The sequence below is a fragment of the Martes martes genome (genome assembly GCF_963455335.1).
Source record: "Martes martes genome assembly, chromosome: 5".
In the NCBI taxonomy this organism is placed as follows: Eukaryota; Metazoa; Chordata; class Mammalia; order Carnivora; family Mustelidae; genus Martes; species Martes martes.
In genome coordinates, this window is record NC_137892.1 from 87,740,859 (window position 1) to 87,765,577 (window position 24,719).

The 24,719-nt window shown below is 45.6% G+C and overlaps 2 protein-coding genes across 3 annotated transcripts in view; both read left to right on the forward strand.

The window, feature by feature from the left end:
• Nucleotides 1-1,089: 1,089 nt before the first annotated feature.
• Nucleotides 1,090-16,270, forward strand: HDAC3 (histone deacetylase 3). Its single transcript, XM_080803771.1, has 15 exons — nucleotides 1,090-1,216; nucleotides 1,324-1,406; nucleotides 2,730-2,872; nucleotides 8,202-8,283; nucleotides 8,414-8,470; nucleotides 8,594-8,649; nucleotides 9,025-9,158; nucleotides 9,685-9,765; nucleotides 10,140-10,213; nucleotides 10,377-10,441; nucleotides 11,503-11,592; nucleotides 11,716-11,774; nucleotides 12,065-12,144; nucleotides 12,407-12,564; nucleotides 15,618-16,270. Exons 1-15 carry the CDS (start codon nucleotides 1,162-1,164, stop codon nucleotides 15,685-15,687), a joined length of 1,287 nt encoding a protein of 428 aa, XP_080659897.1. The 5' UTR covers nucleotides 1,090-1,161; the 3' UTR covers nucleotides 15,688-16,270.
• Nucleotides 16,271-18,327: 2,057 nt separating this feature from the next.
• DIAPH1 (diaphanous related formin 1) overlaps nucleotides 18,328-24,719 on the forward strand; it is a 96,584-nt gene continuing 90,192 nt past the window's right edge. Inside the window, exon 1 of one of the 2 annotated variants that reach the window (XM_080803816.1) lies at nucleotides 18,328-18,529. In XM_080803816.1, coding sequence (XP_080659942.1) covers nucleotides 18,413-18,529 — 117 coding nt within the window. In that variant the 5' untranslated portion in view covers nucleotides 18,328-18,412. The remainder of the gene's footprint in view (nucleotides 18,530-24,719) is intronic. The other variant, XM_080803815.1, reaches the window with a different exon arrangement.

Sequence of the window (24,719 nt, forward strand, 5' to 3'; positions counted from 1 at the left end):
GATGGGACGGAATTCTCAGGCGGCCGGCGCAAGAATCGCGCCTGAGTCAGCGTCCGCACCTCCTCCGCGTCGGCCTGAGCCAGGCCTCTGCAACCCCCTCCCCTGCCTGTATTCCAGCACGACGCCACCCCTTTCGGTTCCTCCCATCCTGACCACTTGGCCCACTCGGTACCGGTGGTTTGGTTCTGGCTCCGGCTCCGGCTCGGGTTCCGGCTCCAGGGACGTCCTAGTCCGGCTTAGGGTCCCCGACGCCCTCCCGGCGCTCATCCCTTGCTTCCTCCCCCTCCCCCCCTCGCCGCCTCACCGGCTCCGGGCTCTGGCTGCAGATACCGGTGCCGCGGCAGGCGGGGGGAGGGAAGGATGAAGAGGGATGCGGGCTGGTTGGGAGCGGCGGCTGGCTCCGGACAACTCCGGCTGTGGGAAGGGGAAGGAAATGGGGATGGGGGGGGGGCGCCGCCGCAGCCGCCCTAGGTTCCCAAATGCCTTCTCCAGTCGCCAGCCCGGGACCAGGGGGCGGAGCGCAGGTGTGCGGGGCGGAGAGAGAGAGCCTTGCGTGCTTGTGAGCGCAAGTGTGGGGCGCGCGTGACTGCGCCGCCCCCCTCCGCCCCCCCGGGGGGAGTGTGCGGCGCCGAGTCAGAGTTCGGGTGGGGAGGACAGGCAGTCAGAACAAAGTGCTCTCCACTGTTCTATCCCGCATGCTTGGCGCATCTCCTGCCCTCAGATGCCTCGGTCTGGTGGATAGCCAGGAATCTTCCCAGCGGACCAGGAGAAGCTGGCTTTCTGCACCGGAGAGGGACGGAGTGGCGGTTCTCCGGAGTCTCCTAGACTGGTGACAATAGCCTGCGACCCGTTTGGGGCAGCTGGCTGGACGAGATGTCTCGGATTCCCGAGGATTTGACCCCTGCCCGGAAGGAGATGACCCTCGCATCCTAGAACAGATGCTACCGGTCCTCCGCAGAGTGCAGATGCTTACGCTCCGGAACCTAGAAGGGCTAAGCCAAGCGAGGGGCGGAACTCCGCAGGGGGCGTGGTCTGGGAGGCGGGGCCTGGGCTTCCCGGTTCCGCAGAGGCAGGCTGCGTGCTGACGCTGCACGTAGGAGCGGGGGTGGGGCAGGCGGCCGGGCGGGCGGTGGAGGCGCGGGGCCTGCTCCCGCCGGCACCATGGCCAAGACCGTGGCCTATTTCTACGACCCAGACGTGGGCAACTTCCACTACGGTGAGGGAGCAAGGCTGTACACGAGGGGCTTCGGGACGCGGAGGTTTCGAGGCGGGGACTGAAACTCCGGCGACGGGAACTGACGAACTCTCTTCTCCCACCCCCAGGGGCAGGGCACCCTATGAAGCCCCATCGCTTGGCATTGACCCATAGTTTGGTCTTGCACTACGGTCTCTATAAGAAGATGATCGTGAGTCTCCCCATCGCTGCTGGATATTGAGGGTGCGGGCGTGCTGTGTGGCCCTAGGATAGGTGGGCTGCCCTGAATGCACCAAGTGCGACCCACCCTTGGGGTGGGGGGCAGGGTGGATGGAAGCAGCCAGGACCACCCGCCATCAGCAGAGTGTTGGTGGGTGGGCCCACCGACTTAATGTAAATTATTTTTTTGCCTTAGGTCTGCCACCCTTTGACCTCAGGTAGATCAACCTCGGGCCTATGGTTAGGGTGGAGTGGGGGTGGTTTGAAGAGAGAAAGTGTTTCCTCCCCAGCGTCTTAGGATGTGGACAGTGCTGTGGCTTCAGGAGAGAGGGGATGGATCACTTTATCTGGATGTTCCCACCGCAGTTCTCACTCTTTCTCTGCCACCTCTCGCCACCTCCAAGGAGCTAGAGCTCCATGGAGGACTCTAGCCCTGTGTGCAAATGTGTATGTGTCTGTGGAAGAGAGCGGGAAATGTCCTGGGTACTTCCCTCTCAACTTAGAATATCCCCCACAGGGTTCTACTTAATTGCTACCCAATCCTCTATCTCCCAGATACATACACCGGGGTGGACAGTCCCCAACTTGGAATTTATAGTTGTGATAGGCGATTGTAACAGTTAAGCTCAGCCCTTATGCATCACAAGGGGAATTAGTCAACAATATGAATGACTGTTGTCCACTGTTTGTGCTGAGGCACAGACAAGTTAATTAGCTACAGAAAAGACTGAGGTGATGTTAGTGCATGAATCTATGACTACCTTGAAATATGTTTGCTGGTATGTACCCATGTGCATTTTCTGGGGAGAGAAGCTTTTTGTTGTTGCCCAGTTTCTAAAGAGGTGTGTGAAATTCCCCAAAAGGTAGTAAGTCTCTAGCTTAGCACTGTGGCTCTCCCGGGTTTTGATTAAAAGGTTGTCATATATCCCATAATATTTAACTCTAAAATTAAGAATTCAGAGAAGAGAGAGGATGGAATCAGAGGCAGGGGGAGGAGATGAGTATGGAAAGAATAAAAAATAGGTGGATAAAGGCACAAGGTTGAGAAAAGGTGGGAAAGATTGGGCTGGAAGTGGGAAGGAGAAGGCAAGTTCACTGGTCTTTAGGAGGCTTGATCATAGTACCCCACCTGGCTCATCAGAGCCTCTCTTCTTCACTGACATTTGCTTCGTAGAATAACAAGGATTGGAGGGGTAAGAGGACTGCTGATGTGTGTGGATGTGGACAGTCCACGGGGCTGGGTTCAGTGTGGGCAGTCTCAACCTAATGAATGGGACTGATCTTGCCGGGCTTCACCTTATGTTTCCATCCCGAGGTCTTCAAGCCATACCAGGCCTCCCAGCATGACATGTGCCGCTTTCACTCTGAGGACTACATCGACTTCTTGCAGAGAGTCAGCCCCACCAATATGCAAGGCTTCACCAAGAGCCTTAATGCCTTCAACGTGGGTGATGACTGGTGAGGGGAGAACTGTGATTTTTAATGCCAGCCATTTCAAGGAGAACATTTGAGTGAGGTCTTGTGGCAGCAGTGGGAACATATGAAGGGGGTCTGTTTGTCAGTGAATCATCATTTACTCATTTGTTTATTCAACAAATAATGGCCGTTTGCTCTAGGCCAGGCCCTGTGCTAATTGCTGGCAATGCATTGATACATAACAACAAAATTTAATATTACAGTTGTGCTAAGTTCTGTGAAGGAGGGATATGTGGCTGACTGAGAGTGTATATGCAGGAGAATTACTCATCTTGGGAGTGGCCTGGTCACTACAGGCTGGAGGAAATAATGGAGGTTGAGGGGAGATCTGAATTATCTCCTACTTCTCGAGTAGGAGATAATTAGATGAAAGGTAGTTGGGCAGATAGGTGGTGAGGGCAGAAATATTGTGGGAATTAGGGACAACATGTGCTGAGGGTCTGTGAGAGGTTGGTGTGTCCCTCATTTGAGGAACAGAAAAAAGGTCATTCACTGAATATGAAAAGAAAAGTGATCTGAATCGAGGCTAAAGAGATGGGCAGGGCCTTTAAAAATTAAATAGCCTTGTGGTGAATTGGGGCTCTTATCCCTAGAGGAGAGGGAAATTATCAAAGTGTTCTAAAAGCAAGAGAGTGATTTACATTGAGGGAGGTTTACACTGAGCTGAATCATATGGAAAAGACTCAAGAGTTGGGCCCTGTGGGGAAGGGAACAGATAACAAAGATAAGCCATTATCCTTGCTTACATTCTCATATATATTCACGAAGACATAGCAGTCATAACAGCTACCATATACTCAATTTATTTTTAGACTTTTTTTTCAGGAAAATTTCAAACATTTCTGAAAAAATAGTACAGTGAATCCCCATGTATCCTTCACCACCTGTAATGTTTATGAGCATATAGCCAGTCTTGCTTCATCTGCATCCCAGATTATTTTAGTTTGGGTGTTTTTTTGTTTTTTGGGGTTTTTTTGGAGGGAGGGGGCAAGCCAGCAGGGGCAGGGTGGCAGGGATGCAGAGGGAGAGGGAAAGAGAGAATCTTAAGCAGGGTCCATGCCCAGCTTGGAGCCCAGTAAGGACATGGGCAGGCACAGGGCTTGACGCCAGCTGGATCTCATCACCCTGAAATCATGACCTGAGTAGAAATTAGGAGTCCAATGCTTAACCGACTGAGCCACCCAAGAGCCCCTGCATCTCAGATTATTTTAAAGCAATCCCAGATGTCACATTTTTTACCTGCAAATATTTTATTGTGTGTCTCTAAATGATACTCTTAAAAACAAACATGCACACACATACACATTGTCATTATCACACCTAAAAAACAGTAATTCCTTAATACCATCATATTTGCAATCAGTATTCAAATTCTAACTGCCTCCTAATTTTTTCTTTTTTGCAGTTGATGGATTTAGGATCTAAATAAGGCCCATATGTTGTATTTGGTTGATACATCTCTTAAGGTTTTTAAATCTCTAATGTTTCCTTCTCTAACTTGAATTTCTTCCTTTTTTTTTTAAAAGATTTTATTTATTTATATGAGATACAGATAGTGGGTGAGAGAGAGTGCGCAGTGTATATGTGCTGCCGAAGCGAGCACAAGAGAGAGAGTGCGCAGTGGAAGGAGGGGCAGAGGGAGAGGGAAAAGCAGACTCTCCCTGAGCAGGGTGCCTAATGTGGGGCTTAATCCCGGAGCCCTGGGGTCATGACATGAGCCAAAGGCAGATGTTTAATTGACTGAGCCACCCACGTGCCCCTGTACCTTGAATTTATTTCTTGAAGAAACCAGTTTGTTGGTCCTATAGAATTTCCTATAGCAGCTACTAGTAAGTGCTTACTCTGTTGTGCTGAGGTTTGCTGGTATATCCACTTCATTCTTACACCAACAGTGAGATGTAATAGTCCTTTGCCTTAATTTAGGCATAAAACCGAAATTTGAGGAGATTAAGTAACTAACCAGAGTTAACAAAACTGATCAGTCGAGGTGGCAGGATTCAGATCCAGAGACCTGGTTTTTATTTATTTTTAATTTATTCTATTCATTTCAGGTTTAAAAAAAAAATTATTTATTTGACAGAGCAGGAGCATACAAGCAGGGGGAGCGGCAGAGGGAGGGGGAGAAGCAGGCTCCCCGCTAAGCAGGGAACCCCATGTGGGGCTTGATCCCAGGACCCTGGGATTAGGACCCAAGCCAAAGGCAGCTGTCTAACCAACTGAGCCACTCAGGCGCCCCCAGAGCCTTGGTTTTTAAACACTACACTGTTTCCCTGAAAGATCCTACTGATGGAAGCACTTCGAGCTGGAAGATAGAAGGCTGGCATTGAGCACCTTCCCAGGCTTATCCCCACACCCTTGTTTTCACAGAATGCCTTCCTGGAATGCCCTTTGTTCCTCATTCAACCTCTCCAAGGCCTTCCTGGCCTTCACACTACCTTTAAGCTTCGTACCACTGAACCTTTTTTTTTTTTTTTAAATTAAGATTTTTACTTATTTATTTGACAGAGAGAGAGAGAGATCACAAGTAAGCAGAGAGGCAGGCAAAAAGAGAGGGGGAAGCAGGCTCCCTGCTGAGCAGAGAACCCGATGTGGGTCTCTATCCCAGGACCCTGAGATCATGACCTGAGCCGAAAGCAGAGGCTTAACCCACTGAGCCACCCAAGCACCCCCCACTGAACCTTTCTTGACCACACCAGGTGCAGAGATCTGTACATATTGCACTAGTCATTTGGTGTTTAGTTGTATGCTCTCTTAGGAGATTTCTTGGGTTTTTTTTGTTATTGCTGCTACTGTTGTTTCTGAGCTCACTTTACAGGTGTGGGAATGCAGAATCAGCCCTAAGGCCCCAGCTGGGGCTCTATTAGTGCTCTGTGCATTTAGGGAATACTACCACTCAGCCCTTGGCACCGCATCAGTTGTACTGTTCGACTTAAGCTACAGTCATGGTTATCTCTATTTCAGATGAGAATCAGGGATTTTCCCTTTTAATTTATTTTTGATTGTTTTCAAATCAATCTAATATAAAAAGCCCAATTATACTGCAAGGCTTTCAATGGGGAGAAAAAAAAGTCCCAGATTTGTGCCTCCCACTCATAGATCCCTCTCCCTAGGGGCAGCCACTTTCAGCTCATTTAGCTATTTCTTCTGGTATTTATCTTTGGGTTTCAAAGCAATGATACTAATCTACTGTTACTAATAATCTGTAATACTTAAGTAATGCCTACTCTGTGTCAGGTAGCATTTTAAATGCTTCAGAGGCATTAGGTCATTTAATCTCATCAATCTCTGTGAATCAGGGTCTCTTATTGCCTCCTTTGACAGATGAGGACACTTAGGCACAGAAACTATAAACAGCTTATCTAGTCTCATGATCATTGGTAGGTGTTAAAAAGTCAGGCTTGAGGGGTGCCTGGGTGGCTCAGTTGTTAAGCGGCTACCTTTGGCTTGGGTCTTGGGATTGATCCCCGTATTGGGCTCCCTCCTTGGTGAGGAGCCTGCTTCTCCCTCTGTCTGCTGCTTCCCCTCCTTGTGTTCTCTCTCTCTCTCTGTCAGGTAAATAAATAAAATCTTAAAAAAAAAAAAAAAAGCGGGGCGCCTGGGTGGCTCAGTGGGTTAAAGCCTCTGCCTTTGGCTCAGGTCATGATCCCAGAGTCCTGGGATCAGCAGGGAGCCTGCCTCTCTGCCAACTTGTGATCTCTGTCTGTCAAATAAATAAATAAAATCTTAAAAAAAAAAAAAAAGCCACACTTGAATTTAGGTAGTCTGGCTCTAGAATCTGGGCTCTTAAATCAAGCTGCCATATTATCCTGTCTCTTATAATATGCTTATGTTGCTCTTTTTCCACTTTTCAACTTCAGTCATTGCCTATAAAGCCCTTAGTATGGGGAATGAGCATTTAGTCTCCTCATACTATCACCCTGGCTTGCCCTCCTATCCCAGCTTCACAATATAGTTAGATCGCAATTTTTATTAAATAAGTATTCTATGTTTACATTGTTAGAATCTTGAAAAATTCACTGACTATAGAGTCTAATAGTATACTGTGGTTTAGTCTTACTTCCTCTATACCTTTTTGTTTTTCCTAGAGTTGATAATTGCATTGTTTTTTCATTTGCTTAGTTTTCTAGGTATTAATCATTAATTCTTCCCAGAACCTTTGAGAAACTATAAAACTCTCTATAGCTTTCTTTATCACACGGTCAAATGTGTCAGCTGCACCATTTTCTATTTTTGAGACTTAAAAGTAAAAATCTTTTAAGCTTTTCCTTTTTCATAAGTTAAGTTTTTGAAGGTATAATTTGCATGCAGTAAAATTCACCCATTTTAGGTGTGCAGTTTGAGAGTTTTGATAGTATGTATTAAAGTATAGAGTATTTCCATTTTCCCACAGAGGGCTCTTATGCCCTTTTATAGTCAATGTCTTCTCTTCAGCTTTCCTCTAGGTGACAGCTGATCTGAGAACTGTCTCTATATTTTGCCTTTTCCAGAGTTTATATAAATGGAGCTTTATTGTATATAATCTTTTGTATCTGGCTTTAGACCTCTCCTTTTTATAAAAAAGAAGATGGTAATAATTATAATTAATATTTATCAATGTGTAGAATACTAGGTACCACACACTGTGTTAACTGTGTTAAAGGCTTTCTGTGGATTATCATTATTACTATTTCAGGTATATAGGAATGCAACTCTTGCTTAAAAATGTGACTCTTTTTTTTAAAAAATATTTTATATATTTATTTGACACAGAGAGCGAGCGAGCGTGCACAAGCGGTGGGTGGGGGGAGTGGCAGGCAGAGGGAGAAGTAGGCTCCCTGCTGAGCAAGAAGCCTGATGTGGGGCTTGATCCCAGGAGCTTGGGATCATGACCTGAGCTGAAGACAGACACTTAACCAACTGAGCCACCCGGGCACCCCAAAAATGTGCGACTCTGAAAGAATGTTTTTGAACATTGTGTTAAAATATGAAATGCATAAAAGAACATTGAAAGAGAAACAAAGTTTATGTTCCCTCTCAAACTATTTCTTTTATGGCATGTGTTCTTAAGTACCTAGAAGCTGCCTACTTTTCTTTGCAACCAGGATACAAACTCTCTAACAGAGTGAAATGCTTTTTTACTTCCCGTCCAGTGCCTTACACAGGGCTTGGTTTACAGTCCAAAATATTTGTTGAATAAATTTGCAGATAGCTTAGGTATATAGGGGCTGGGAGTTTATTGAACAATGGAGGTTGGAGGGGTTTGGACTCAGGGGAGAGGTGTAGGAAGGGTTTAGACAGGTAAAGGGCTCTGACTTGCTTCTCTTCCCTGCAGCCCAGTGTTTCCCGGGCTCTTTGAGTTCTGTTCCCGTTACACAGGTGCATCTCTGCAAGGAGCAACCCAGCTGAACAACAAGGTGACTGTGGCCCCGAGTCCTGTTCTCCCTTTGGTGTGGGTCCTTCTAACCGAAGGCCTTAACCCTGACCCTGAGCTTCCAGCTTTGTGGGTGGGCGAGGAGGACTGTGAGTTGGGTATTTGTTTTTCAGATCTGTGATATTGCCATTAACTGGGCTGGTGGTTTGCACCATGCCAAGAAGTTTGAGGTGAGTGAGGAGTTGATGGGGGAGACAATGACTGCCGTAGTAGTGTAGGTGGTCAGGATGACACCAGGGGGCAGCGGGGGAGAGGAATCGTTACTGCATTGTAGGATCACTGTCTCACCACAGGCCTCTGGCTTCTGCTATGTCAATGACATTGTGATTGGCATCCTGGAGCTGCTCAAGTAAGTAGCCTGGGAGGAGATGGAGGGACTTATGAGACCCATGGCCGAGGCGGTATCTTACACTGTGCTGGCCATGACCTGTTCCTCCAACCCCACACTAGCTTCTCCACCGTTCTTAATGCTTTACTCAGACTATTTTCCCATGCTCTGCTGCACACTCCCTCCTGCCTGCTCACATTTCAGTCTTCTCTACACATCCCTCTCCTGTCCCTGCCACCAGGCTGGAGTCCAGAGTTGCCTGTAGGGAACTGGTGGTATTAGGTTTCAGGTGACTTGGGCTTCATAATTCCAAACCTTGTTTTGGGAGTTGTGGGTTGGGGGTTTTCTTGCTGGGGTTCCCCTCTACCTCAGACCCTGGCTTGGCTCTCATCCCAGGTACCACCCTCGGGTGCTCTACATTGATATCGACATCCACCATGGTGATGGAGTTCAGGAAGCCTTCTACCTCACTGACCGGGTGATGACAGTATCCTTCCACAAATATGGAAACTACTTCTTTCCTGGCACAGGTATGGGAGTAGGGATGATCATCCCCTTCACACCCTCAGTTCTTTGCCATGACAGCCTCCTGCTCAGCCTTCAGGTCTTGGCTCAAGTGGCTTCTCCTCAGAGAGGTCCATCCTGACCACTGCAGTAAAAGTAATCCCTCCTTCCCTATTACTCTGTCATGTCACTATGCTTGCTTCTCTGAGAGCACTCACTGCTGTATATATATATGGCAGTGTTTTGTTTCCTGTCTCCCTTATCATGCCCATCCCCCAGGAGTATAAGCTTGGTGGGATTTCATTTATTTCATTAGTTCTCTCTATTGCTGTAGCCCCAGTGCCTGGTGCACAGGTTGGCTCATAGTAGGCCCTCAAAAATTATTTGCTGAATGAATGCAAGCCACAAGAGATGAAGTGTCTCTAGAGAGTGTGTGGTGGAGGTACACAGTTGTAGTGAGAGGCCCTCGGTGTACAGATTGAAGTTGAAGCAGGTGGGTTATGGGTGTCCCCTGTGTATAGCTCCTACCCCCTACTCTCCACTTGCCTATAGGTGATATGTATGAAGTTGGAGCAGAGAGTGGTCGCTACTACTGTCTCAATGTGCCTTTGCGAGATGGCATCGATGACCAGAGTAAGTATTGAGGTTGTTTCCCTGCTTACTAGGCCCCTTCTTCCTCCTTGAATTAACCTCTTCTGCCTGGTATTGTCTACTGTTGGGCCAGGTGTCCTTAAGGATGAATGGCCTTCAGAGGGACCATGAACCCCCCGGAAATTGTATGCAACATATTCATGTGTATGTGCATTTTTTCTGGGAAACGGGTCATTAGCTTCCATCAGTCACTTAAAGTGGTCTGGGACCCCATCCAGAAGCTTAGAACCAATGATTTGGTTCTTTGGGTTGCCCCTTTTCCTGGGCTACATGCTCTCTCAACCCCTTTTTTCCTTTTGTTCCCTGTCTCCCCATCCCCTTGGGGTGCCAGGTGCCCATCTTTGGCCCTCTCCCAGGTTACAAGCACCTTTTCCAGCCGGTTATCAACCAGGTGGTGGACTTCTACCAACCCACGTGCATTGTGCTCCAGGTAATACTGCTGGTGCTTTTTCAAGAGGGCTCTGCCTGGGCTTAGGGAAGTAGAGCAGGGAGGAGGATAGCCCCTGCGTTTGTCGGGGAACAGAAGTGAAGGACATCTGGGTCATTCTGATCAGTCATCTCACTGCAGCTGCCTGGGGTTTTGCTTTTCACAGTGTGGAGCTGACTCCCTGGGCTGTGATCGTTTGGGCTGCTTCAACCTCAGCATTCGAGGACATGGGTGAGATCTGCTCTCCTCTGCCCCCGGTTTTCAAGTGGCTTTGGGCCTCAGTACATGGAGTGGGGGTAGTTGGGGAATGGGCCATAGGAAGACTAGAAAGAGAGAGTCACTCCCAAGCAATGAGAAGGGTCCATGCAGAGGAACTGAGACAGGAAAGAGCTGGTATAGCCAGCCAGGAGATGAAGTCAGAGTGGGGAGGCAAGATCACAGGGAGCAGCCTGGAGGTGGTTTGATGGGAGGCCCAAGAGGTCGGCAGTGGTGAGGTCATGCAGAGCCCTTAAACCCTGGTGAGAAGTCTGGATTGTATTTCAAATATGATGGGAAACTGTGGGAAGGTTTTAAACAGGGAAATGACATGATCCAATTGATTTTTTTTATTTTAAGATCTTATTTATTTATTTGAGAGAAAGAGAATGAGAGAGAGAGAGTGAGAGGGGAAAGGTCAGAGGGAGAAGCAGACTTCCTGCCTATCAGGGAGCCTGATGCGGGACTTGATCCCAGGACTCCAGGGTCATGACCTGAGCCAAAGGCAGTTGCTTAACCAACTGAGCCACTCAGGTGACCCCCAATTGATGTTTTAAAGCGACTGCTCTGACTGCTGAAAGGAGGAAGGCTTGGGGGTGGTGTGGGGGACGGGAGTGGAAGTGTAAGGCCAGTTAGGAAGGTGTTGGTATTGCCCAGGTGGCAGACGTCGTGCCTGGGCCTAGGTGGAGGAGGTGGCCAGTGAGAAATAGGGGATGGGAGTTGTATTGTAGAGGCTGGAACTGACAGCACTTGCTGGTACTTTGATGAAAATAGTTGATTAACAGATGAGGTGCCAGGGTGGGTGTTGAGCTAGAGAGAGGTGGGAACGCCCTGTGTGTTTCAATTTTTACTGAGACACACCATATAGACAATAAAGTACACATATCTCAAGGGTATAACTTGGTGAATTTCACTACCTAGATCAAGATTATGGAAGCTTCTCTAGTTCCCTTCTGCCCTTTCAAGGCAATACCTAGAGACATATACTTTGCCTTTTGATTACTTCCTTCAGCCATTCCTCTGGTTCCTTCTAACAGGGAATGTGTCGAATATGTCAAGAGCTTCAATATCCCTCTACTGGTGCTAGGTGGTGGTGGCTATACTGTCCGAAATGTTGCCCGCTGCTGGTGAGCATGCTCCCTGGTTTTCCTTCTCCCCCTTGTCCTATGTGAGTTGGTGAGTTGGGGGCTCCCTGAGAGGGCTGGAGGGCCCACTTGCTCAGCCTAGCCCACTCTGCTGTTTGGTTTCAGGACATATGAAACGTCACTGCTGGTAGAAGAAGCCATTAGTGAGGAGCTTCCCTATAGTGGTAAGGACCACTCTCTGATAACCCACAGCAGGAGGCATTCTCAGAAGACCCCCAGAATGGCGTAATTTGAAGGCAGATGGGAATTTAAAAATTTTTCTTTTTATTACAGATAGGAAATTTGACACTCTAGGAGCCCTGCAGACTAAATCGCTGAGTTCAGAGCAGGGAAAAGATTAGACAGCTGTTATGCAGGGGTTTTGGATGGGAAGGAAATAGATTAGGAAGTCTTGGGACCTGATTGTCTCTGTCTGAGCCATGCGTTCTCTTCTAATCTCCCTTTCCCCACTTAGAGTACTTCGAGTACTTTGCCCCAGACTTCACGCTTCATCCAGATGTCAGCACGCGCATCGAGAATCAGAATTCACGCCAGGTAGCAGCTGAACCCAAAAAGATGAACCCAGGGGTGGGGAGGGCCTAGGAGAGGTTCGGGATGTGGGGAAACTGGAGAAACCGGAGAAGAGAAAAAAGTTCTCAGCTACCACCGTCACTGTTATCAGCTAAGACACAGCCCAGGTTAAAGTAGAGGCAATCGGACTGGGGGGATTAGAACTAGGATCGTAGGGGTGGGAGTCAGCTAGAAGGGTGGATGCTCTGGGAATCCCACTCACTCTGTATTCTAAATCCCCAACCAGTATTTGGACCAGATCCGCCAGACAATCTTTGAAAACCTGAAGATGCTGAACCATGCACCCAGCGTCCAGATTCATGATGTGCCTGCAGACCTCCTGACCTATGACAGAACTGACGAGGCTGATGCAGAGGAGAGGGGTCCTGAGGAGAACTACACCAGGTCTGGGGCAGTGACTTGAGAGCAGGGGTTTCCAGCAGGCTTGTCGGGGAAGTTAAGAGGGAAAAAGTACATTAGAAGGCATTAGCTTAATCATCTCTGGCTTACTTCCTTTGGGTTGCCTGCCCTTTGCTCTTTTGTAATTCTCCACTCTTTCTGTATGTGTGATTGTGCCATAAATAAGTAACATATTTATTGTCAGAATTTTAAACAGCACCAAAATAATGTTAAGCTTGCATTCACACGATCCTAGACCAGTTCCATAAAGTAACCACTATTAATAGTTTGATTTATATCTTTCAAATAGACTTTTTCAATAGGGTTTAAGTATACTATTCAGCATGCACATAGGAACACAAATATAAATACACATGCATTCTTAGAGCTTGTGCATCTTTTTTTTAAAATGCAATTTGGATCTATACTGATTGCTCTACAACTTACAACTGGTTCTTTTTTTTTTTTAAAGATTTTAATTATTTATTTGACAGAGAGAGATCACAGGTAGGCAGAGAGGCAGGCAGAGAGAGGGGAAAGCAGGCTCCCTGCTGAGCAGAGAGCCCGATGTGGGGCTTGATCCCAGGACCCTGAGATCGTGACCTGAGCCAAAGGCAGAGGCTTAACTCACTGAGCCACCCAGGCACCCCTGGTTCTTTTTTTTAAACAGTGTGTTTTCCCATGTGATTATATATAGATCTGCTTCATTATTTTATCAGCTGCATAATATTCCATCGTGTGGCTGTAGCATAATTTAACTAAGTACCATAGATGGCATTTGTATTATTTCCCATTTTTTCATCATAACAAAGATGTGGCCCTGAACCCCCTCCCATATATATATATGTCTTCGCATGCTTGTGTGAGTGAGTTAGATTCCCAGAATTGTTTCTACTTAGGTCAAAGGCTGCGTGCACTAAAATTTTTGGTATCTGCTGCCAAATTGCCTTCCAAATAATCTGTAAGGGTTTATAATCTTTCCAGCATTTTACTGGCTCCTTCCAGGTTTGGAACTCTACAAGTCACTGCTCACATACTGCTGTTTAAGGCCCTTTGATTTCTTTCCTCTGTTCATTTTTTTCAGATATAATAATTACATTATGGTTATTTTTTTTTAATCTTTATTTTTCTGAGATATATACTAAAATACAGATGCATTGAATTAGGAAAAGAAGAGATTCGGGTAGAGGTGTTTTTTTTTTAATCCCAGAGTAGCTTTTCTGAAAAATGAAGGGAAAAGAGAGCAGAACACAGAAGTGGAGAAACAGATGCACTTAATGGAGAACAGATACCCTTACGTGGCTGAGGGATAACCACAGCTGGACCCTTGCACCTCCCACGCACTGTTAGAGGTTTGAGCTGACTCTGCTGCAGAGTCACATGGCCTTCTCAGACCCTTCCAGAATCTGCTTCTCTGTATTAGAGGTCAGCTTCCATATCTCTCCTTTAGGCCTGAGTTTTATTGCTTGGACCTTTGGGACTAGTCTACTCCTTCTCCTCCACGAACACCGCCTTATTCCCATTCCTGGTTGAGGAAGTATCTGAACATCTCGCCTCAGGATTCCTTTTTAATGTCTCACCGCCTTGTCTCTTCTTTGTCAACTTCTCCAGATCTCTGAAGCTTGACTTCTGGAAATTGATTTTCTTAAAAACCTGCTTTAAGTTACTCCTTTTGGTCGAGTTTGGCTTTTTCATCTCTGGTTCTAGGCTGGAATCTGGGCCTAATGTCTGTACAATACCACCCCCTCTCAACAGCCAGTAGCAGCTCAGGCCTCTTCCTGCCCTAAGCCCTCCCTCGCTGTCAGACCACCCACCAAGTTCCTGTTCTTTGATGCCTATAGCTCCAACTTGCATATCACTTGCAGAGTAGTAATAAGAGGAGTTACGACTTTCTGTGGGTTTGCTGAGAACCAGACATATAAATGCTTTATATTAAAACGTACATACCATCATGTCATCATTCTGCTGTCATCAGACAACCCTGAGAGGTGGCTGTTAACATTCAGTTACCGGAGGAGGAATCTAAGGCTCAGAGATGTTAAGTAACTTGCCAGACATCCTAAGGCTAGTTAAATACCAGGGCTGAGAGTCAAACCTGAGTCTCTGACTCCACACCTCCACACCTGAGGCACTCAGAAGTAACTGAGACATTGCTTACCAGGCAGATAGGGCCTTTCCTGACTTTGTTCCCCAACTTCTCTTTGATGACTTTCTCCCTTCTTTCTTAGTTATCAGCTGTGGGCAAGGTAATTCGGTTTCCTGTGTTCTCCCAGGAAGGACTTTTCCAAAAAGAAAGAAATGAGTATTGAGTACTTACTGGGCCCTGTGTTGCTTTCACATCCCTTCACTTGCTTCTCTGCTTACAACTCTCCTTTCCATTGCTCTTAGAACAAAACCCCATTCTCTGATCATGGCTTTAAAGATGTGCTGGTGCTTACGTATGTCTGTGGTCTCATCTGTAACTACTCTCCTCCCTGCACACGGCTCCCCGCCATCCTAGCCTTATGCTCTTCCTGGAATACATCAGTCTCCCTCCACCTGATAACTCTGTATTTGGCTTTCTTGCAGCTCAGAATGGGCTTCCTGAGATCTCTGCCTGGCCAGCCCCTTCTCAGACTTGAAGTCTTACCTTCCTAGAATAGCTGTCTCTAATAATTCTGCCTGGAATGTGCCCTTTTCCCCCTTTCACTCTTGGCCACATCCCTTTATTTCATTGTGTCAGCACTTGCCACCATGGGAAATTATCGTCTTTATTTATTGACTTTGTTAGTTGTCTTGTTTATTCAGTAAGTTTATTGAGGATAGGCAGAAATTTTATCCAGTTTATTATCTACCATATTGCTGTGGCTTATGATGGTGGCTGGCATGGAGTGTCTCTCCATAAATGTCTATTTAGACTGCATGAATGGATGGGATGGATAGTGACCAGTATCTGCCAATAGGAGAAGAGTGGTTCCTGTATAAAAGGGGCCTTGTAAGTGGTTCCAGAGAGGGTAGCTGTGTGGGAGAAGGTGAGAACTTGGAGAATAGGACCCTGATTTGTCTCCCTTGCTTTGCAGGCCAGAGGCACCCAACGAGTTCTATGATGGAGACCATGACAATGACAAGGAAAGCGACGTGGAGATTTAAGAGCAGCTGGGCTTGCTCTGTCCTGAGGAATTCCTTTTTACCTCTTGTTTGGGCAGGAGGGAAAAGATGTGGCACCCCCAGCCCTGATGGTCACCTTCTGGGCTTTTACCAGTGCTGGAAGAGGGTTTGGAGACCACATGTGGTATTTGAACCAATGTCTCCTTTCCTCTTCTTCCCAAGGCCTGACAAAGGTACTTATTAGGGATCAGACAGGGACAAGGATAACTTCCTCTAGGATATCCTGGGAAGTGGGCCCTAGAGGCCAGTCCCTGCCATTTTGGCCCCCTTACTCCTTCCCTACTTCCCTCCAACCCGGAAACTTTTAGGGATGAAGGTGTAGACAGGGCTGATGTTGCCTCTGACTTTCTTCTTCCCTGGGTTCTCGTACTGCAGGCCTTGTTTCCAGTGCAGGTGAAGAGTGACGGATTTTAGTGGGCTCTGGCTCCCTAACACCTTAACCCCAGATGATGGGAAGTACGGTTTTGAGTTGGGGGAGGATGTGAAAATGTCCTGTTCTAACTTTTGGCTTTATGTCCATTTTACCACTGTTTTTATCCAATAAACCAAGTTGGTATTTTTTGTACCTTTTGCCTTCCTGGGAATATTCTTAATTCTTGCTAGCCGACTGTGTGTGAAAGGAGGAGGAAGGGGGGTGATGATGTATATAATAAAAATCGTAGTTAACATTCATTCAGCACTTATGTTAGGCCCTGTGTATGTATTCTACATGGATTGTGTTACTTATATATAAGGAGTTAATAGAGCATTGTAATTATCAGTTAGATAAACCTGGGCAGATTACTGGCTTAAGAGGGGGAGTAGAAGATGAGTTCAGGTTTTTGAACCTGGGTGTTTGAAATGGTGTGATGCTAGTTGTTGAAGATCTACTGGGATAAAAGATGTCAAGTGCTTATCACTGTGCCTGACATAAGTAGTTCCTCATTATTTTAATGTCTGTGAAGAGCGATGGTAGATACTATAGTAGTCACAAATGTGGACTTTTCCCTAGAGCAGTCTACAATCCAGTAAGGAGTGAGATAAGTTTTACAGCAGATGTAGACAGTGGTATGAGAAGGAAGAGTGATAGATGGATCATGCCTTCCATGCTTTGATCCTGTCTGTCTATCAGTACTCTAGCTAGAAAGTACGTAGTTTTTGAGCTGTTTTGGACAAACTGAGTTTGAAGGGTGGGCTTGACAGTTCTTTGCAATCGCCCCTAGGCGATTAGAAAGTGGAATGCAAGGGATGAAGGCCAGCTTTCTGAGCCAGCCAGCATTGGAGAGTGCCTGTAATATCCCAGGCTCTAGCCTGAGCACCAGGGTCTCAGAGTTGTTGAGTCACTGACTCAGCCCTCCAGGAACATATATTTAAAATATTTTTCCAGCTGCAGGTAAGATAATTAAGTCAATACTTTGAGGGCCTTCTGGGTGCCACATAACTTTACACAAGAGAAAGAGATGTAGCTGGGAGAATGGATGAAGTTAGGGAGAAAGCAAGCTGGTCAATCAAAGAATACTCTTGGAGAACACCTGCTCTCTTCCCTCAGGTTTGGATTATGTCAGTAAGAAATCCTGGTCAAACAGGACCTAGCAGACTAACCTGGGTTTAAATTTTTGCCATTTATATGTCCTTGGGCAAGTCACTGTAACTCTCAGAAGTCCAAATTTTCTATCTGTAAAATGGTGAGACTAGAGGAATCTATCACATGACAATGTGAGGATTCAGTGAGGAAAACAGATTTTTTTTTCAGATTTTTGTTTTTTAAGATTTTTATTTATTGAGGGAACACAAGCAGGAGGAGTGGGGGACGGAGAAGCAGGCTCCCTGCTGAGCAGGGAGCCCAAAAAGGGACTGGATCCCAGGACCCTGGAATCATGACCAGAGCCAAAGCCAGATGCTTAATGACTGAACCACCCAGACACCCCCCCCCAAAAAAGTTTTACATAGTGCTGTATTTAGAGCAAGTGCTTGGTAAATGGTAATTATTACTGTGTAGTCACATGTTGGCAATAGTTTTTCAGATTAAAAAACAACTAGAAAATAGTAGACCTGCGATTCAAAAGTAGGTAATGTAACTCCAGGGCTAGTTGAGTTCCAGTCTTGCTCTGGACCAAGCTCTGTTTTTGGCACATAGCTTTCAATAAATGATAATTTTTTCATGTGCTCCACTGATAGTGCACACATAAAAACTGTATCATCCCTGAAAGACCGGCACTGGATTTTCAGCCGAGATGACACTCTCTCTTACTTGATTTTGGTTCAGATATTATCCTGTTCTAGGGTGTGAGAGGGTCTGGGCATTACAGCCACGTGGGCACTGCGTGGGAGCGGGAAGGCTTGCGCCGTGCAGACCGCCAGGTGGCGCCATCCCGGGTTGAGGCCGCAGAGTTGCACCGCCCATACAGCCCCCCCCCCACACGTGGGTCCTAATGGTTAGGCCCGCCGGGCAGGTAGCTTGCTTCCGCGACTTCCCTCCACCCCCTCCCCCCATTGGTAGGAGCTGCGGGTCCGGGCGGAAGTGGGGCAGGCGGGCGGGAGCGAGGCGTCGCCGTTGTATATTCATGAGGCGCGCGCAGCCCGGCATACTAATGAGGCGGGGCGCGGCGGCGGGCTGAGGAGCTGCTGGGCGGCGGCGGCGGCGGCAGCGGCGGCGGCGGCGGCAGGTCGGGAGGTGCCGGGCGGGAGCGGCGTTGGCGCGGGGTCATCTGCCAGCGCGAACCTGGACATGGACCCCCTCGGCGGGGGCCAGGGCCCCGGCCGCGGGCCCCGGGACAAGAAGAAGGGCCGGAGCCCGGACGAGCTGCCTGCGGCGGGCGGCGACGGCGGCAAATCCAAGAAATTTGTGAGTGTCCCTCCCACCCGGTTTCCTCAGCCTGGCCCCGTAACCGCCCTCCGGTCCACGGAGACCCCCACAGCCAGCCCCAGGATTGCACGCCTGTCTCTAGGGAGCCGCCCCCGCGCCTCTCTTTTTGGGTTTACTGGGTCCCGGGCTCCACAGTCCGACATCCTACCCCTCCGGGAGGGACCTCGGGAAACCCCAGAGTCCTACACGGCTCTCGCCCTGGCAGCCTTGGGGCTTTCTTCACACCTTCCCGTCCCCCCTCCCCCCGCCCGCAAGCCAGCTCTGCCCCCCGCCCCCATAGCCTGGCGGGTCTTAGCCCCATCCCTTCCCTCTTAGCCCCACTTCCTTTCTTCTCTGTTACCCGCACCCGCCTCTGTCTTGTTCTATGTGCTTTTCTGGGTCCATTTTCCCTCTTACTCTTACTCCCCCCCTCCTTTTTTTTTTTTTTTTTGTATCCTCTTAATTTGCTTCTCCTAAAGGTCACTTCCTTCTCAAGATCGATCCCTTTCACCTGCTAACTTTCCTCCCTCTTAGCCCCAGCTCTGGGCCCTCAGCCTGGTGTCACCTGATAATCCTTCCCCTCTGGAATGTTACCTGACTTGGGCCCTACCTTCCTTCCTCCCTTATATGTTTGTCCTTGTGATTGCAGGAATGGGTTCCTGCCCAGGTCCATCCATGGTCATTGGGCATGACGTTAATTTGGTTCCCGGTATAGCTCCATCCAGAAAACCTGTCTCTTTGCCCTGTTGCTTATCACTTTTCAGGGGATTAGAACTTCTCATTATAATGATGTGCCCCTCTTGACCTAGGTTGGTGATTTAAACCTCTCCCGTAGGGAGGAAGTTACGCTGCAAGTCGAAGAAGTTTCTGAGTAATTCAATTCCTTTTTGTACATTTCCCATGATAACCATCTCAGCTCGTCTGCCACCAACTGTGTGACAGCCTAGTGACATTCCTTTTCTGACCTGTAGAAGAGTATGTATGGCTTTCCTCAGGTGCCAGTGACTTCCAATCCGAGTCTGAAGGAATACTGATATTCATGTAACACTATCATATTTCATTACCTTTGCCTACACTAAATCTTTTTTACTCCTTTCTCCAGGGAGCTGTTTGCTTTTTACTGTAAAAGCTTTGAGAGATATGGGGCACTATCCAAGAGAGGGAATCTTGAATCTTAGTAATCATTTGCTAGTTGTAAATGTAGTTATTTAGTCTTGTCTTCCAAGTAATTATGCCCTCATCCCAGGATCTCTTTGTACTAATCAACTGGGTTCTGACTCTTCGCTCTTTCTCTTTTCTTTTATCCCCAACCTTTAGTATTCTGACCCAACTCCACAAGTTTGGGTAGAAAACTGATAAAATGATGGAAACAGGAAGAAAATGTTGCTTTGGGACCTAGAGGATTGAGATGTGGAGAGCACTAAGCAGAATTAAAATAGTGACTCATCTCTTCCTACCTATTTCTAGCAAGGCAGGTGCTTCTGGACTGCCCTTTCCAGTGACTTATGGGCTGTCAGTAACTGCCTGTTTTTCATGTGAACATCTTTTTTTTTCCAGAAGTGTTGGGTTAGTGGTAGTGATGACCCTCCTGCTGTGGCGATTAAAGCAACATTTCCTTATGTTTCTTTAGGTTAGGAATTGACACTCAGAGAGCTTTCCTTCTAAGACTTAAGCTCTGGGGCCCATATTCCTTTTTTATTTCTGCATATATATCTGTTATTTTTGTTTTGCTTTTGTTTCCATTGGTACTGTTTGACCTTCCTCACCCGAATTCCAGTTATTCCTGTTGATATATAGTGAACTCTGTGACTTTTGTAAATGTTTTTCAAGTCCTTTAAATAGAGTTTTGTGTTTTTGTTTTATCTAACACTTGTGAGTTTCACAAGTGAAATTGTAGAAATCTAAGTGCATGGTGCTGAAAGTTGAGATACATGAGGAAACTTAACTTTTCACCTGTTGTTTGGAATGTCCGTGGAGTCTTGTATATGCTGAGTGGATTTGGCTCAGTTTTTGGTATTTGCTTTACAGAGGGTGGAGCCGAACCAAGTTCTCTTTTTCTTTCTGAGGTGTTGGTTTTAACTCTTAGCCTGCTGAATTGTTTAAAAAAAATTACGGAGTACAGGTAGTGAGAATTGCATTCAGAGCTAGAGGGTTGGAAAGTTTTCTGAAAAGTAGTGCTACTTAACTCCTTTCTTGCCAACTGTAACTCACCTCAAGGCATGGGAATTTTCTTTCTCATTGTTCTCTTTATGAGAAGTCTGTGGCAATGAGAGACTAGAAGAAGCATCGCAATCCACTTCTCTTTGTGTCTGTATGTGTGTGTGGGTGGGTGGAGGGGGAGAGATTGCTGGTGTGCTTTTGTTACCCATGGCTTAATTTTTTGAACTATAGGCTAAAAGCAAATTGAAAGCTGTTTTCCCTGTTCCACCTTTGCTAGAGTGTGTCCTCTGGAATTCCATTAAGAAGGTACTTTATAAAGCTGCACTGGTTTGGACCTTGTGTGCCTGAAGGTTATTTGTTTGCTTCTGCAGAATTTTTTGTCACTTCTGCTGCTCTGTACCTTTCCAAGCTTATACAGGTTCTAAGTATATATCAACTGAATGGGACACAGAGCTTACTTATTGCCGAAGATGCGCTCTTAACTCTCTGATGCATCTTGGGTGGAAAGCACATGGAGTCGAAGTTTAAAAAGTGGTTGGGAATCACCTTTTAAAAACATTTGGTTGTTAGAGATGCTGATGTGTGTGGCTCAAGCCAGGTTGCCTGGTGTTCCCCCTTGATTTTTCAGGAGTCTTTCTCCTCCTGGGCCTTAAGCATATCCCTTCTCCAGCATTGTTGCACTTTGTTTCACAGGTCCTTAGGGTGAAAGAAAATAAAAATTGGGAACAAACAGAATGCATTCTGATTTTTCAGCAGCGATGAATGTGGGTGTCAAATAGACTGCTGGCTGAAATATGTGTAAAGGTAGTAATTACAACCAGAGTGTTAGGAGGCTGCAGAGTATTCCTGCATTTTATAAACTACATGCCTTATACAATCAAGAAGTGGATGCATTCTAAGAAAGAATATTGCTTCCTGAATCAGCTGGGGGCATAATTTTGTAAAATATGAGTTTTAGCATGGGATTAGAGAGAATAGAATATACGTAATTTTTAAGATCTTGTTTAATTTTGGATGTGTATATTGAATTTTCACCAAGGGGTAGTTTCATGCCCTTCTAAAAGCAGAGTGAGAATGAAAGTATAAATGTTTGGTTGTAGACCCCTGTCCATCCAAAAAGAACAGTCAAAGATAAAAGATGTCAGAGAACTTTATACAAGTCATGTGGGTTTTTTTTGAAAGATGATAAACATGGGGATTGCTTGGTTTAGAAAGAGAGGAATGTTTCTGAGGTTTACGATGACAGAATGATACCTTAAAATTGCTGCTCTTTTTCCTGCCTTGTCTTTGAAGAGCTAACACAAGGATCTACTTGGTCATGTTACATTTACTTGTCTCAAAGGAAATCGTTCTTCGCAAGAGGTCAAACTGAGGGAATGCCTCAGAATTAAAATCTCTGCCTTTGGAGAGTTGATAAACATTGGGATACTTTTATTTCAAAAAGACCTGAAAATTTTATGGCTTGTGAATTATGTTTATTATAAAACCTGAGAAAATAGTAATAAGTGAGAAGTGGTTTAAGTTTGTTGCTGGGCATATGGGTCAGAATAGACTAGTTTTATTTCCTGTATGATAGAATAACCTTTAGCTATCCCATGGGGCCCTCTGTATTTTATAAATGGATTGCCAAGTTATTCCTGGACAGTTATATTTTCTGTGATATATAATGGAGGCATTAAAGATAAAGTTTTACCACATATGATTTAGAAGAACAAGTTAAAGTCATGTTTATTAACAAGAAATGGTAGGTATTATAAAGAAAAAAAGGTTTGTATATGCAGATGGTTTTTCTCCCATTTTATGTCTCAGTTGAAGTCATTCATGACTGCAGAAAGCATTTCTATTTGAAACAAGCCATGTATTACTTACCTGTTTTTCTTTATTATGTTGAGCCTCCTCTTCCCACTCACTCTTGTTTGAAAGCAGTAGGAAAAAAATGTACCTCTTACTAATGAGCAAAGCAACATTTGGTGTTTGCCCCTACTTAGGGTTATATGACACAAAGCCAACCCTCTCCCCTTGCCCAGCTACTATCATTCCCTCTGTCTTTGTTTTTATTCCCTGTCTGCTTCTCTGAGGGCTGGTCCCAGTCCCATTGGCAGCTAGTCCTTTGAGGAATCAGGAATGGTAAAAGCTGTTGATACTAAAATTTCTTAAGCTTCAAAGCTAAAATTGAAAAATAAAGAATGTTTAAAGACTGGAAACATATTTTACCTTCTTTTCCACCTCTCTTTTACTCTTTCTTTTTTCAGGCAAACATTAGAGGATTCCTTTTTAATAAAGTAAAAGAATTACTGAAGGAAAAGAGAAGTGTTGGAACCAGTATTTTTATGAATTTTACCACTGATTACAAGCTAACTGGATGTATCATTGTTCTTTCAGCTTTGAGATTCTTCCATTCATTATTAAAGCTTGCTGTGAATGGTAGCCTTAAAATTTTAGTGTTGTAAGGGGCTTTAAATGTCATCAAGCCCAAACACCCACTCAGTGCAGCAATCTCTTCTTACATTTGGAGTTTGGAAACATCGGGGGCTATGGGGTGGATATTGGATAAATGAATGGAGGAATAGAAGCTAAAATTTTGGATTCTGCATTTCCTTTAGTAAATTTCAAGATCTTGGAATAGCTAGAATAGTAGAAAGAGTTTATATAAGAGGAATGGATACACTAGAATCTATGTGACTGAGAGGGAAAAGATTGAAGAAACTGGCTCTGTGTTGCTTGGCTCACTGACAATCACAGAGTTTCAGTTTGTCCTATAAATATTTGCTTTAATTTCTTCCCTCTCCAAGAAGGGGGATGGAACAGATAAAGGAGAGACAAATGAAAGTTAGTATAATGAAACTGAATTAAGAGAAACACATGGCATTCTTATGTGGAATAAGTGTGTGAGGAGGGAGAGACAGAGAGAGAGGGAGAGAACCTCAAGCAGGCTCCACGACCGGCATGGAGCCCAGTGCAGTTCTTGATTTCATGACTCTGAGATCATGACCTGAACCAAAATCAGGGGTTGGACACTTAACTGACTGAGACACCCAGGTGCCCCTATGGAAGTGTTCTTATATGGAAGATAGGAGATTCCATCAATGGTGGTAGTAACAAGTGGTCCTTAGGTGGTAGTGACTTTGGCATTTTGTTATGGTAGCAGATAGAGGTGGAGTTTATGGTGTCCTGGATTATTTTTCTGGATTTTTTTTTTTTAAGGAATTTCTATTAAACCATATAAGGCCTGGATGAATTTTAATTTAAAAAAATTTTTTAAAGATTTTATTTATTTAAGATAGAGTGAGAGTGAGACAGAGCACACAAGGTGGGGGGCGGTGTGATGCAGAGAGAGAGGGAGAAGCAGGCTCTCCACTGAGCAGTGAGCGGGATGGAGCCTAGGACCCTGGGATCATGAGCTGAGCCACCCAGGCACCCCTCTGGATTTCTGATTGTGTGATTTATTCCCTATTTTAGAAATACTGCTGTGTAAAAACATAGAATTTGCCATTTCCTTTTAAGATTTAACATACTTTAAGGATCCTGATTTATAAACTCACTTTGATCCTGAAGGTCATAGAAAACCAAGAAGTATACCTTGGTATTGACCTTAAATCTCAGGTAAAGCTGCCTTTTTTTTTTTTTGGTAGGGCTCTGTTTAACTTTCTAAAAAATTGCCAAACTGTTTTCCAGAGTGACTACCATTTTACGTTCCCACAAGCAATATGAGTTCCAGTTCCTTGCTAACTCTTACTATGATGACCCTTAAATTTTATCCATTCTAGAGGGTGTGTAGTGGTATTTCATTGTGGCTTTTATTTGCATTTGTGTAGTGTTTAGCATCTTTTACTTTGTTTATTTGCTATCTGTATATCTTTGCTGAAGTGTCTATTCAAAATTTTAGTCTATTTAAAATTTTATATGGTAGTCTAAATGCAAGTCATTTGTTGGATACGTGTTTTAAAAATATTTTCTGTCTCCTGTGATTTGCCTTTTCATTTTTTTTAACACTGTGGAATGAAGAACAAAGGTGTTTAATTTTGAGGTC